General features: G+C 37.3%; 3 protein-coding genes across 4 annotated transcripts; 1 reads left to right on the top strand and 2 right to left on the bottom strand.

Moving 5' to 3' along the window:
• Positions 1-2,714: 2,714 nt before the first annotated feature.
• LOC131012133 (solanesyl diphosphate synthase 2, chloroplastic-like) lies at positions 2,715-6,467 on the top strand. Of its 2 annotated transcripts, XM_057940044.1 has the most exons (6): positions 2,715-3,373; positions 3,502-3,626; positions 4,418-4,545; positions 4,629-4,732; positions 5,403-5,530; positions 5,645-6,467. In XM_057940044.1, exons 1-6 carry the CDS (start codon positions 3,142-3,144, stop codon positions 6,191-6,193), a joined length of 1,266 nt encoding a protein of 421 aa, XP_057796027.1. In that variant the 5' UTR covers positions 2,715-3,141; the 3' UTR covers positions 6,194-6,467. The 2 variants fall into 2 exon arrangements, with proteins under 2 accessions (XP_057796027.1, XP_057796026.1); XM_057940043.1 differs by having other exon boundaries at positions 2,742-3,373; positions 5,403-6,467.
• Positions 6,468-8,562: 2,095 nt separating this feature from the next.
• On the bottom strand, positions 8,563-10,520 carry LOC131012132 (cytochrome P450 CYP72A219-like). Its single transcript, XM_057940042.1, has 5 exons — positions 10,244-10,520; positions 9,940-10,157; positions 9,612-9,862; positions 9,152-9,530; positions 8,563-9,092 (listed from the first exon to the last, which is right to left on the bottom strand). The coding sequence occupies exons 1-5, from the start codon at positions 10,518-10,520 to the stop codon at positions 8,667-8,669; spliced, it is 1,551 nt and encodes a 516-aa protein (XP_057796025.1). The 3' UTR covers positions 8,563-8,666.
• Positions 10,521-11,345: 825 nt separating this feature from the next.
• On the bottom strand, positions 11,346-13,485 carry LOC131012131 (cytochrome P450 CYP72A219-like). Its single transcript, XM_057940041.1, has 5 exons — positions 13,120-13,485; positions 12,823-13,037; positions 12,480-12,730; positions 12,027-12,399; positions 11,346-11,928 (listed from the first exon to the last, which is right to left on the bottom strand). Exons 1-5 carry the CDS (start codon positions 13,394-13,396, stop codon positions 11,497-11,499), a joined length of 1,548 nt encoding a protein of 515 aa, XP_057796024.1. The 5' UTR covers positions 13,397-13,485; the 3' UTR covers positions 11,346-11,496.
• Between the last annotated feature and the right edge of the window lie 739 nt (positions 13,486-14,224).

Raw genomic sequence — 14,224 nt, 5'->3', positions numbered from 1 at the left:
ATGTAGGCTATCATGTAACCCCAATGCAGCCTCTTTACACCATGTGGTCCCCCCCTTATAAAGTAAGCTATCATGTAACACCAATGCGGATGCTCTTATACACATCTTCCAATATTTTTTCTTAAAATCTGTGTCATCCCATCCACACCACACCACACTTATCGTAGACGGATGAAGTATTTATTATGTATAAGTTCAATTATTTTATTTAGGGTTAATGGCCTGTAAAACCACAAACTTTGAGCGAATTCTGGTTTTAACCTCTAACAAAATATTCTGCCTGTAAAACCACGAACTTCGAAATCTTTCTGATTTTGACTACGGGATAAATTTCAGACGGCTTATGTGACATTTTAATCAATTTTCTTTACTCATTTCCCCCAAAATCTTTTAATTAAATGCCCTAATTCTCAAAATATAGTTCCTTTAATAATTTCCCCCAAAATCTCCCCAGAGTTGAAGGAAGCATTCAAGTAAGAAATCCTCAACTATTCGGTGGAATCCTTGGGCTATTGCTTAGGTCATTAGTAAGAATCATTTCGGTCATTTCCTCTAATTGCTTTCTTATCTTTCATCCGATTATCTTACATCCTATTATTATAATAACTCTATTTATTTCTAAATTATTTTGGCATTCAGTGGAATCAATAACATCATCCTATTGCTTCCTACTTGTCTTTAAGTTAAATGACGTCGTTTTGCATTTTTAAAAGAACAACGTCGTTTTTGTGTCATTGTCGATTAAGCCCTGCTAGATTTCAGGCTGCCAACTCAGCCTATTTTTGGCCGAAAATTTATCCCGTAGTCAAAATCAGAAAGATTTCAAAGTTCGTGATTTTACAGGCAGAATCTTTTGTTAGAGGTTAAAACTAGAATTCGCTCAAAGTTCGTGGTTTTACAGGCCATTAACCCTTTTATTTATGGCCTTTTTCGATCCATTTGAAATAATTATATTAAAAAAAGAATGAAATTAACATGTTATAATACATAATGCCAAAATTTTAAATTTAATTCTTCATTGCATTTACTACGATACATAATTACCTAATATTTATATCCATATTCGATTATATACACAGGTCATGGACGAGGGTTTTCACGATGACGTGGTTTACCAATACATCGTCGATCTCCATAAAAAAAGGGCCGCAAGCATCCACTGAAAATCAAAACCTTCTTCGCCTCTTATATATAGGATGGTGTAGGGGTGTGCATCGGTCGGCCGACTAACTGAATTTGAGCAAATCGACAAGATCAACTGAAAATATAATTATTTAAAGTGATTTAGTTCAGCTGACTGAAAGATAAGCTGGCGGGTAATTCAGATAAAGCTTGTTTAACTTAGGATCAATAATTAATAATCGTCAAAAGTTGGTTAGTGAGACTAATAACTGATATTGTGCAGAATGTCGTGGATACGCAAAAATGTAACAAAGTAAAATACATTGCAACATAAAATTACAAAAATAATATAATAATATATTTTACTTTATTAAACATGCTTTTCCTTAAAATTGTGTAATAATTAAAATGTGCAACAGTACAAAATAATGTTACACACCATTTCCCCAGTATAAAACCCCACTCTCTCTCTCTCTCTCTCATGCAATTTCCCTTCTTTAACAAACTTTGCTTCGCAATGTAAATAACTATTGCCATCGCAGTAAAAGTCGCATTTTCATACAATAATATTATTCTGATCTCACAAAATATATATACTTAGGAGAAAAAAATCAATTTATATCCAACCCTTTTGTAATTATCACTATTTTAAAAAATAATATATTTTACACTGTTATATACTATAAAATTATTTAATTATTTTCATAATTTTATTCACATGATTAAAATTTTCTTTTACTATGTAGGTTTGGCTAGATTAAGGTGCTGCCTCTATAAAAAATTTATATTAGTCGGAACTGCCTCCATTGTAAAGACCAACTTCGCCATATAAATGAAATTTTATCGATTTGTTTAGCAACAATGTTAATAATACTTTACTTTGCAAAATTTACGGCCTGACTATTATTATTATCCTCAAAACTCTTGAATTTATTATTATTATTATTATTATTATTATTATTATTATTATTATTATTATTATTATTATTATTATTATTATTATTATTATTATTATTATTATTATTATTATTATTATTATTATTATTATCCTTCAATTTTTTTTTATTATTTTGGAAAGATTGACCGCATTAAACGTATGATACACTTACACAACTCAGCAAGAAAATTGCAAACCTTGTGCTAAAGTTTCTCGTATATCACTGTAATTTTTTATCATTTGTCTGATATGTAGCTAGTTAGTAATCGCTAAATAAATACTACTACTATAATAAATTGACTGTGTGAAAAGATTCTTTATGTATTAAGATGATTTAAATCAATAACATCCACGCATTTGTCAAACCGAGATTACAATTCGTGTTTCGAGAAATTTATTTGCCCAATAATTCATTGATTTTCTCGATTATAATAAAACCCCAATCCTAATACTCCAGCCACCAAAATTCTCAACCCCAAGTGACAACAAAATTAAATGCAGTTTAATTCATAACACAGTTTTCCTCTAATTAATTAGTTAAAGATTTGAGTCATCGTAAAATAAGAAATCATTATTAATTCATTTAAAAAAAAATTCTGAACGCCAACTGTGTGTTTTTTCACACACACAATGAATGTAGTCCGCTAGATAAGATTCAACGTCTCGTTGTCTCGTCCATTGCTTCTCATTTCCCTCAGCTCTTTTCCAAAAACTTTCAAAAAAAGTCGTAATTTCGTGATTTTTTTGAAAATTAAACAATCCTGTGTGTGCAGAAAAATAAAAATCCAAACTCGAATGCTGTATTTTTTTGCTCCACTCAATTTTTTTTCCTGCTTATGCACAAAACAAAATGAATATGACTCGCAACCAGCCTCTCCTCTTCTTTGAGAAACTCCCAAACTCCACAACCCATTAACATTTCGCATTTTCTTTGCCCTTCTTTTATTATCAAAGATTCAATTTTTATAGCATTGGAGACTTACTATTCTGCTAGGTGTGTGCGCGAGAAATGAGAAATTGCCCGAGGTTCTGAAGTGGGATATTGAACTTCTGGGAAAAAAGCTTTCTACTTTTTGCTAGTGATGATGTCGCTGACATGTAGTAATCTTGAGTTTGGTAGAACAAGATGGGATTTTGCGGCGTGCGGCTGCTCTTCCAATGCCTCTACCAATCGTGTAACCGCGAGAAATTGCGGAAAGGGGGTGCTCCAGAATGTGAATAGGCGTGGCGGAGCTCGCAGATTGAGGTGTTGCCGGCGCGACGCCGGCCGCTGCCGCGTCTTCTCCACGAAGACTCCAGAAGCTTTTCTCAATGGTAACTTGTGTTTTTGTAGCTTGCGAGATATTGTAGCAATGTTTTTTTGTTTATTTTGATGTGATTCTAGTTTGTGATAGCTAGATTGAATCTTGGATTTTGTGATAATTTCTTGACATTATTTATAGGGGTTGCTGCTGGGCCTCCTCCAGTTCTGGACTTGGCTGAAGAGGAAAAGGGCCTTCCTTCTATGTCCAATATGTTTGAAGTGGTTGCTGAAGATTTACTAACATTGAACAAGAATCTGCAGTCGGTGAGTTTCTTGAGTTGTATGAGCTAAGACATGAATTTGATGTTTGTTGCATTTAATTTGAGATGGGATATTGAAGAAGAGACACCATAGATGTTTATTAGTGTATGTTAGGTGGGAAGGATATTATGGCGAACTGATTCAACTTTTGAAAAATGAATTGATAATGATGGTTAGAAACTTGCTTTTCTTAGATGAATTGAGTGATCATCAAATGGAGGTGTTGTGGGAATCTCTGGTAAAATTTTTGGTGTGTGCTTCGGTCTTGATAAGGCTCTTTTGGCAGCTCAACGTGGTCCTGCCACAGTTTGAGACGAGGAATTATTTTGCGCGTACAAGAAATTACTTGTATATTCATCATTCAAGTTCAAGTTTGTTCTTGTAAATTCTGATCTATTAAGTTATATGAATCTGGCTACTAAGAAGGTTTACTTTTGAGTGATGTAATGAATTGAAGTACCCAATATTATCATAGTTAATAGAGAAAATGCATTGGGTCAAAGATAAATTATTAATAGCAATGGTGAGGACCTGAAAAAGACATTCAAAGTCGATTGGTTAATATTGGAAAAAGAAGCATCAACGATCTCAAATGGAGAGACCTTGTAGCTACTATGACTAGTTGGAATATGTCAATTTGGACAATAACTAGTTGGAATATGTCAATTTACTTTTAGTGATGCACCTTTTCGAATTTGAATTGTTAACACTTGTTGGAGAATATGTAATTCACATGAACGGTGTTTAAGTTTGAGCACGTACCAAACTAACTTAGTGCTGAATATGATTTTTAGATTGTTGGTTCAGAAAACCCTGTTTTGATGTCTGCTGCTGAGCAAATCTTCGAAGCTGGTGGGAAAAGGATGCGACCAGCTTTAGTTTTTCTGGTTTCACGAGCCACTGCAGAAATTGCTGGTTTGAAGTAAGTTGTATAGGGCATTCTCTTTATCTTACTTCATTGGAGACTGAAGTTTTTCTACTTAACTCAATGTTGTCATGGTTCAGGGATCTCACCAAAGAACATAGAAGGTTGGCTGAGATCATTGAGATGATCCACACTGCAAGTCTGATTCATGATGATGTAATAGATGAAAGCGACATGCGGAGAGGTTAGCCCTCTTAAATTTCTCATATCATCCAACCTTTTTTGCTCTTTCACTTTTCATTGCATTTTCTCATTAGTCTTCTATATATGAAAGAATCATATATTCCGTTAATCATATTAGCAAAAAATAAATAGATGAAAGAAAGGAGAAATGCAAATTTTGTACCCTTTATCTCCACTTTTTGACTTCTGCCTTTGTACTTAAATTTTTTTTATCTTTTGCTCCATCTCCTTCTACTTTTACTAATCTTTGTCATCTTGTTCTTTTTTTTTTTTTGAACTTTTCTTCCTAACTTGAAGTATATAATACATCATTCATTCATGTTTAGACAAACTATAGCTGGAGAAAATGCACTCAGTTTCAGTATCCTCTTACCATTGGTTCAGTGCTTATATCCTTTAATTGCAGCCTCTTCAATACATTCATTGACAATAAAAGTGCCTAAAACTAATTAATCTGAGTTTGAAATGGAGAGGAAAGGAAGGTCGGGTGGTGGTGGTCGGAAAATGGGCACACGTGAGAATAAAAATGGAAATCTCTTATACTAGATGACTCATAAAATGTCAAATTGTCGGAATCAGAATTTGTAATCATGTGATTTTCTCTTACAAGTAACACAAAAAGAGAGCAGTTGTTGCTGCACTAGCATTTCTTATTTACTGATGCATTGCAGGAAAGGAAACCGTCCACCAATTATACGGCACAAGAGTGGCTGTTCTTGCTGGGGATTTCATGTTTGCTCAATCATCGTGGTACCTGGCAAATCTGGAAAATCTTGAAGTTATCAAGCTTATAAGCCAGGTGCGTGATACCTTCGCTCCTGACCTTTTGCCAATCATAAATAAAGTGGACAGTAAGGAATATAAACCTTTTTTTTTTGTTAAGAGCAAATTACTGAGTGCATTGGTGTTGCAGGTGATTAAAGATTTTGCTAGCGGTGAAATAAAACAGGCATCAAGTTTGTTCGACTGTGATGTTCACCTTGACGAATATCTAATCAAGAGCTACTACAAAACAGCCTCCTTGATTGCTGCTAGCACCAAGGGATCGGCCATTTTCAGTGGGGTCGACAATGGCATCAGTGAGAAGATGTATCAGTACGGTAAGAATTTGGGCCTCTCATTCCAAGTTGTTGATGACATATTGGATTTCACTCAGTCAGCAGAGCAGCTGGGAAAACCGGCTGGGAGCGACCTAGCAAAGGGAAACCTAACTGCTCCGGTCATATTTGCACTTGAGAAAGAGTCAAAACTGAGGGATATCATTGACACGGAATTCTGTGAGACGGGTTCTCTTGAGGAGGCCATTGAGATTGTCAAGAACAGCGGGGGGATTGATAGGGCTCGAGAGCTGGCAAGAGGAATGGCTGATCTAGCCATTGAGAATCTTCACTGCTTGCCTCCGAGTCCCTTTAGGCTATCGCTGGAACAGTTGGTGAACTATAATTTGGAACGGATAAAATGAAGACGTGTGTGTTCTTCAGGCATGCAGCAGCATGCCGTATACTTGATTCTTGATCGACACAGAATGTGGTTCTGCATGAAAGCAGCCATCAGAAAGCAGGTTTCTGTTGTATATTTATAGGTAATCTTGAACAATATTGGTGTAGCTATTGTTGCAATTATATCATTATTGTGGTCATTTTCGGACAATGGCCGATAGGAGAGTATCAACTTTGATTCTTGATGTATACATTTGTTCTTCATCAAATGGGTAACTAATAATAATACTATTAAGTAGGGCTTCTGTGTTTTTTTTTTTTTTTTTTTTTGCTTCACCAGTGTTGTATATACCCAAGTCTACTATGTTTTCCTCATTAATCTCTTTTAGAACACTTTCTTCTCCCTTTTTATACTTGGTGATCATGTGTTGTAGGAGAAGATTTTTTAGTTTTTCTTAGAATTTACTATTATGGATGAATGATTCCATGTTTTCCTCTTATCCTTTAACACAAATTATTACAAATAAAAACTTTTGATTAAGTAATTATACTATCAGCTATGTGTAGTGCCCTCTATGAAGCTATCAACTATCCCATTTAATATTTACAAGATTTAATAATTAGGAGGTGTTCATTCAGATCTGGAATAATATAATCCCTTTCCCCCTAAAAAATTGTAATGTTATTACATTGAAATTAATTAGTGTGACTAACGATGGATTTAACTTTTATTTACATAAGCCCTAATAATTGAGCATTAGATATCGGGCCCAAGCCCAGCACCGAAAAAAGGGCAAAGAATTCTGCCTATTAATAAGAAGGTGGGATTAGGGTTTATTCTTCAACGTTGCCTTTGAGAGAACAGGGCGCGCCGTTTAACTGTGGCGTTCATGTTCCGTTGCCGGCATATACCGATTATCAGAGCCCTTTCCAGATCTCAACTGATGAATTCTCGTTTTCTTCTTTTGCTCTTGGAAAGCTCTCACATTTCTGTATTTTTCTTTTCAAATTCATCCATTTTTTTGCACTTCAAATGAATTTTTGATCGGCCGATCCAATGGGCTCTCTGCGAAATTATAATGTGTGAATGCTCAATTTCACCCGGCCTAGATTGATGCTCAATTGAATTTGGGGGCAGCCTCAAGTATTTCACACGTTTTCTTCTCGTGCTGTAAATTCGTGGAAATGCCCTACAATTTTTGAAGCTGTGAAAATTTCGCCTTTTTTGAATCTTTGGAAGAAGCTTTTTAAGCTCCCATCCTTACTGAAGAATTGAAGAAAATCAATCAATGACGTGTTTGGATGTGCATTTGACAGAAATTACACAATCTGTTCGAGCAGTTAGAACATCAGAGTAATTCTAAACAAATTGGATTGTCGATAAACCCTTCGGTTAATTCTTGTTTTCACTATTTTTTTGAAACAAAGATTTGCTTGAATCTTGTTTTATTAATTGGTTATAACCTGTTTTTGTGATTTCAGTGAATCTGATCTAATTGCCGACAATATAACAAAATTATGTGAAGAAAATTATATAGATTTGTCCTTCAGAAAAAAGATTATAGATTCGATTTATGCCAAAAATGAAAATGAGCTGCATTTTAGCCTCACCTACTCATCTAATTCCTTTATCCACAAAATACAGAAAATTCAAGAAAACGAAGACCAAACCCAATTTCTAATCTCAAATATGGCACAAAGCATCAGCATCAAGATTTAAAACGTTACACAATTTAAAGTTAGTAAAACATCAACAAATGCAGAGTTCAACAACAATGGCCTGCTAATAATAGGGGATGAGACCACCAAAATTTTGTTGAATTTAAAAATGTATAGAACGAAAACATTGAATTGAATGGTGATACTAATAATAACTTGAAATGTGATTCAATAAAGAAACACAGCCTGCTACTGTTCATCTTCCTTCATCCTTCTCTAGTTTCCGTTTACATATGGTGAGTTTCTACGCTTGTTCTAGCGAGAGGGAAACAAGGGGTTCGGGTTGTATCTGTGTTCCTCCCGCCGTCGCCACTTCCTCTTTCCTCAGTGGCAATAGCCATAGATGAGGCAAAATTTGGACTAAGGTTTCAGAAGTTCAGAGAAAAGTTGAGTGTGTGAAAAAGTAAAATGGGATTGGAGTTGAGGCAAAATTTGGCCTAAGGTTTCAGAAGTTTAGAGAAAAGTTGAGTGCGTGTGAAAAAGTAAAATGGGATTGGAGTTGGGTATTAATTCAGGTGATTAAGAAAAATAATAGAGTAATTAATTTTTTTAATACAAGCTTTAAATTGTCTAATGTTTGCCATTGTGACTCCCCCACAATGGCAATAAGTTTTTAAATCTAGAAATCTTGTTTTATATACCAACTATTTGTTTAATATATGCAAGAGTTGGATTTTATTAGATTGAACATTTGGGGATTCCTAGTTTATCGTCTCGTCAGCGTCTAAAATTGTTCTGCCCTCTGGAAATATAGTACAATAAGAAGAAGTGGGTGAATTATAGCTTATGCAAAATCAAAGGAGCACCATACTGTGGCTGCAGCGTCATGATCGGAAATGGTGCATGCTTGTAAGAAGACGACAATTCGAACCGGAAACTCTGCAGCATCACCGCCAACGCCATTTTCGCCTCCATCATCGCGAAGTTTTGGCCGATGCAGACGCGAGGGCCGGAGCTGAACGGCAAGAAGGCGAAGTTGATCTTAGCTGCACTCGAAATCCCTTGACCAAATCTCTCCGGTTTGAATTCGTTCACATCGTCACCCCATATCTCGGGATCGTGATGCATTAGCCCTATGAGTAGAGTTAACTCTGCCCCCACCGGCACTATCATGCTTCCCAGCTTCACCGTCTTCGTAGGCGCTCGGATGATCAACGGTGCCGGTGGATACATCCTCAGAACTTCCTGAAAAATCATAGTCACCTGGAAATACAGATTAGGGGAGCTAAAATAAAAAATTTAAATTGAAAAAAGTGTTATACCGTTTTAAGCTGGTTGAGGGCATCGAAAGTAGGTGGATTGTTTCCCAAAACTTGCAAAACCTCCTCCCTCGCACGATCTTGCCAGTGTTGATGTTTGCTCAGCATCACCAACGTCCACACCAGCAAATTGGACGTGGTCTCGGATCCGGCGAAATAGAACAGCTTGCATTCCTCGATCACATCGTTGATGCTCATCCCCATCTTCTTCCCTCGTTGAATTTCTTTGACATTCGATTCCATTAATATGCCTAGTAAGTCATCATGGATGCTTTCTCCCCTCTCCGTTGCTCTCTCTCTTTGCGTGATGATACCCTTCACCACGGACTCAATCTCTCTCGTCACAGCTCTCATTCTTCTGTTGCTTTTGGTGGGGAAGTGCCTGTTTTAATTGGTTTAAGAAAAAAAAAATATATGATCAGTTGTGTTTGTATCTCGTATTTGATTTCATCAGCAAGCTCACCTCCATCCGGGGACGAAAGAGAACTGCAGCAGCTGCAAAACAAGCTTAACTTGCTCTTTCTGTAACTCAAATATCCTTCTTCCTTGCTCATGATCACTGCACCCGAACGCAGTCCGCGAAATCACATCACCCGATAAATCTTCGAGGTAAGGCCAAACGTCGATTTCCGCTTGCTTTCCATTTCTACAAACCAAGGCTCCCCATTTCTCTATCATCTCCGAACAACATATGTACATTGCGGGTATCATCTTCTGCAACATTAATTAATTAAAGAAGAAATTTAATGTGTATACATATACTATTGCAGCTAGGTGTGATTTATTTTTACTTTCAGCTTGTCGATATGGAAAGCGGCGTTGATGATCTTTCTGTGCATAGCCCATTGCGCGTCTTCGAGAAACAGAAGTCCTCCCACGATCGTCTCCCCAATCGGATCGGGGCGTGGCTTCTGGAACACGCTAGGTTTCGTGAGGATCTCCTTCATCAGCTCCGGATCGGAGATGTTGATCCTCGGCGCAGCTCCAAACCATGTGAAGGAACGCGCTCCTTTCCCCACACCAAAAATAAACGAACGTGACATTGTGAATGTGAATGTGAATGGAATGAGATGAATCTTCATTGTTAGGGCTTACCGTATTTGTGAATGATTTGGGTGTAGAATGGAAGGATATGAGGCGGTATGGGGTCGGAGAGCTTCACCGCCTTGGGCTGCTCTGTTTTCATTACTGTGATCAACTGTTTCATGTCTCCGATCAGGAGTTTGTATGGGTTGCCGTTGAGACCTTGTTCCCGGAGAAGTTTCTCCAGCTTCCTCGGCCTCAGCCACGCCCATTTTAGTAATTTTACTGTGAGTAGTATACCTACTAGGATGAGTGTAGAGGTGATGACTGACCTAAGTTTTACTTCCATTTTTAATTTCTTATAACTATGGTTGAGAATATATATAATGTGATATTTTTGGTTTTATTCTTATTGGTATGAGAATCAATGGAGAAGGCGGATTTTACGGTGTTATTTCTTTGGGCAAGCATGCCGGCTGATTTCTGGCTTTGTTGTAGTTTTAAGACTGTCTTTTTCATGGAATGGAATGGGCTGATGATTCATATATTCTTGGCATTGGACACGACGAAGGTTCAAACACAAACTTTTCCTCTATAAAAATTATGAATAGCTATGGTCGTCGTATAAAGAAGCATTTGACACAATATATTTATTAAAATAAGAAATTCTTTTTTCAAAATGTTGCAATTACAATATCCTCAATTTATTTGGTGAAGTTCGTCCGATGTGTGTATATTAATAATAGTCAAACGGAATACTATTACCTCTGAAAATTGGGAATTTTATAGTTACAAAAATTTAAAAGGCGTTGTAGTTGTAACGTTTCGAAAGTTTGAGTGAAAATTGTGAACTTGAGTACGGATTGTGTTTCTTGCTATAATTGGGTAAATATTGTGTCATCTCATCTCTGTACATGTTGTTCTTATATATTTTCTATTTTTTCCAATACAATATACAAACATGATCTAATTTATAAAAATCTCAGAGCTTACTGTTTGTCTTTCAAATATATATCTAGTCTCACGATTCCATGGACATTATATGGAAGCAAGGTAAAGGTTACAAGAAAGGCCCTAGTAGTAACTATGTGGTTTTGTCTTAAATTAATCAGACCTCCTATTCAATTTTATGTTAATCAAATTTCACGAACTAGGTAGTATCAACAAAAAGTGATGAGACACAAATACTTGTTTGTAATTGCAACCATATACAAATACTACACGTATGTCAACACAACTTGGTTAAAACATAAACGAGCTAGTGAGACTCATCACCCAACATGGTTGCAAGTTTCCGTCTACATAGAAAATATATAAAACTCGGTTTAGGAATGAAGAGAGCGCAAAATCATTGGAGCGCCATGCTGCGGCTGCAAAGTTAAGAGTGAAAAAGGAGCGTGCACATAAGAGGGCGACAGTTGAAATGAGAAGCGGCGCAGAATCATCGCAAGAGCAACTTTTGCTTCCATCATGGCCATGTTCTGGCCGATGCAGGCGCGAGGCCCCGACCCGAATGGTATGAAGCCCGCTTTCATCTTCGCCCCATCGGGAATGCCTTTCTCAAACCTCTGCGGTTTGAACTCTCTCGCGTCTTCGCCCCAAATCTCCGGATCATAATGGACCTGCCCTATCAGCAGCGTCATATGCACCCCTTTCGGAATCGTCAGATCCCCCACTTTCACCGTCTCCGTCGGGCCCCTCGCCGTCAGAGGCAGCGGCGGGTACATCCTCAACGCCTCTTGCAGGATCATCGTAACCTATTTACCAAGAACCAATCGCAAAAAACATGGTTGATAATTAATTAACTCTTCATTTCTTTGGGGGTTAGTAATGATCGCGATGAAAGATATCTTACAGCTTTGAGATGATTCAAAGCCTCAAAAGCTGGTTCGGAGTTGGCCATGACTCGGTTCACCTCTTCCCTAGCTCGAGTTTGCCATTCGGGATGCATGCAGAGCAGCACCATCGTCCAGACCAGCAAACTCGAGGTTGTTTCTGAGCCGGCGAAATAGAACAGCTTGCATTCTTCCATCACATCTTCGATGCTCATCCCGCCCTTCTTGTTCCCGCTTTCTTCAACGGATCTTGAACTCGACTCCATCAACAGACCTAACAAGTCGTCAGCAGGGGCGGCCGCCTTCTGCCTCTCGTCGATCATGCCTCTCAGCAAGGATTGAACCTCTCTTGTTATTGCGCTCAATCTCCGGTTCACTTTCGTAGGCAAATATCTGTTATAACAAAATAGTTTTGAGTTTACATGATTATTTAAGGCACTCTCATATCAACATAGTTTGGTTCATGTTCTCACCTCCATCCTGGGATGACTATCAACTGCAGCAATGGCAGAGAGATCTCAAGTTTCTCTTTTTGGAGCTGGAATATTCTACTACCTTCTTCATGGCTGCCACCGAACGCTGTCCGTGAAATCACATCGCCCGTTAGATCTTCCAGGTATGACCAGACATCGATTTCACACCACCCTTTATCACTACCAGAAACCATGGCTTCCCACTTTTCTATCATCTTCGAACAGCTCAAAACCATTGCGGGCACCATGCTCTGCATCAAGAAACGAAATGATTCTTTGTTAAGTTTACTAATACTACTGATCATAGTGAAATGAGTATAAACATATATGTTCAATCAGTTACCTTCAACTTGTCGAGATGGAAAGCAGGATTGACAATCTTCCTGTGCTTAGCCCATTTTTCGCCCTCCAAAACTACGAGGCCGCCTGTAAGAATCTTTCCCATCTCTGGAAGGGGCTTCTGATATACACCAGGATTCCTTAGAATCTCCCTTATGAGCTCCGGATCAGTAACATTTAGTCGTGGCCACGGACCAAACCATAGGAAAGAATTCGGACCTGATGTATCAACTCGTTACAAGAAGAGCAACAAAAGAATATCCAAGAAGGAAAGGAAACAAGTATTTATATATATACTTACCGTACTTATCAAGGATGGTGTGAAAGTATCCGAAGACATGGGGCAAAATATCATCAGACAATTGGATTGATCTCAGCTGTTGTGCTTTCATGGCCTTGGCGTAATCTCTTGTGTCTCCAAGAATAGGCCGGTAAGGGTTCCCGTTGAGACCTTGATTCCTCAGAAGCTTTTCGAGCTTTCTTGGCCTAATCCAGAGAAGATTTAGTAAATTCACTGCGCATGCTATGGATGCAGCTACGACCACAGAGGTGAGAACGAGGCCTAGAGTTGTATTCATTTTTTTTTTTTCAGGCAAATGATGAACTCAGACTGCGCAAGATTATGGCTATATATTTCAGGATGGTGAGAGCTATGAAATTTAGTAAGTTTGCTTAAATATTGCGTGCAACTTTGACCTGTTTATCAACTTGGACAAGTCTTTCTCTGAAAATTCAACCTCCTTTTGATGAATCATGAATGTGATTCACGTACGGCGCTATACTGGACTATTCCAGAGTGGTTATTTATGAAAATTCAACCTCCTCCTGCTCAAGAAAAGAAAATTCAACGTCGCTCAAGTCTTTTTTTGTTTTCCAGTTTCATCCAGAATTACTATACCTCTTATTTTGATTCAAATGTAAGTCAAAAGAAAGTGAAAAGAAAATGTTTCTATTTTTTTTAATTTTATTTTTTGACTTTAGGGAAGGGGGAGAGGCGGGGTTTAATTGAACCCTGGAACTCACTGTTCGTACACAGGAGTTCACACCACTTTGTGTCTTTTTGGAGACATAAAATGTTTCTAATTAGAGTTGATCTTTATTGCACTTTTTGTAGAGGTTTTACTCTATAAACTAATAAAATCACTTTAAAATAATACTCAATAAAGAGATTCCTTTATAAATACTAGCAGAGATGACATGCATTTGCACGTAAAAATAAATTATTATAATAAATATTTTATATAAGTGTAAGTTTATATTTCATTTCATTTTATTGTAACATTTATCATTATTACTCCCTCCGTCCTAATAAAAGTGGCCACATTTCCTTTTTGGGTGTCCCATTAAAAGTGGCTACTTTCTAAAAATGGCAAAAGTTTACTTTAATTAAGTCAACAATTACTCAC

The sequence above is a fragment of the Salvia miltiorrhiza genome, chromosome 2 (genome assembly GCF_028751815.1).
Source record: "Salvia miltiorrhiza cultivar Shanhuang (shh) chromosome 2, IMPLAD_Smil_shh, whole genome shotgun sequence".
NCBI classification, from domain to species: Eukaryota; Viridiplantae; Streptophyta; class Magnoliopsida; order Lamiales; family Lamiaceae; genus Salvia; species Salvia miltiorrhiza.
This window is presented reverse-complemented; position numbering and strand designations above follow the sequence as displayed.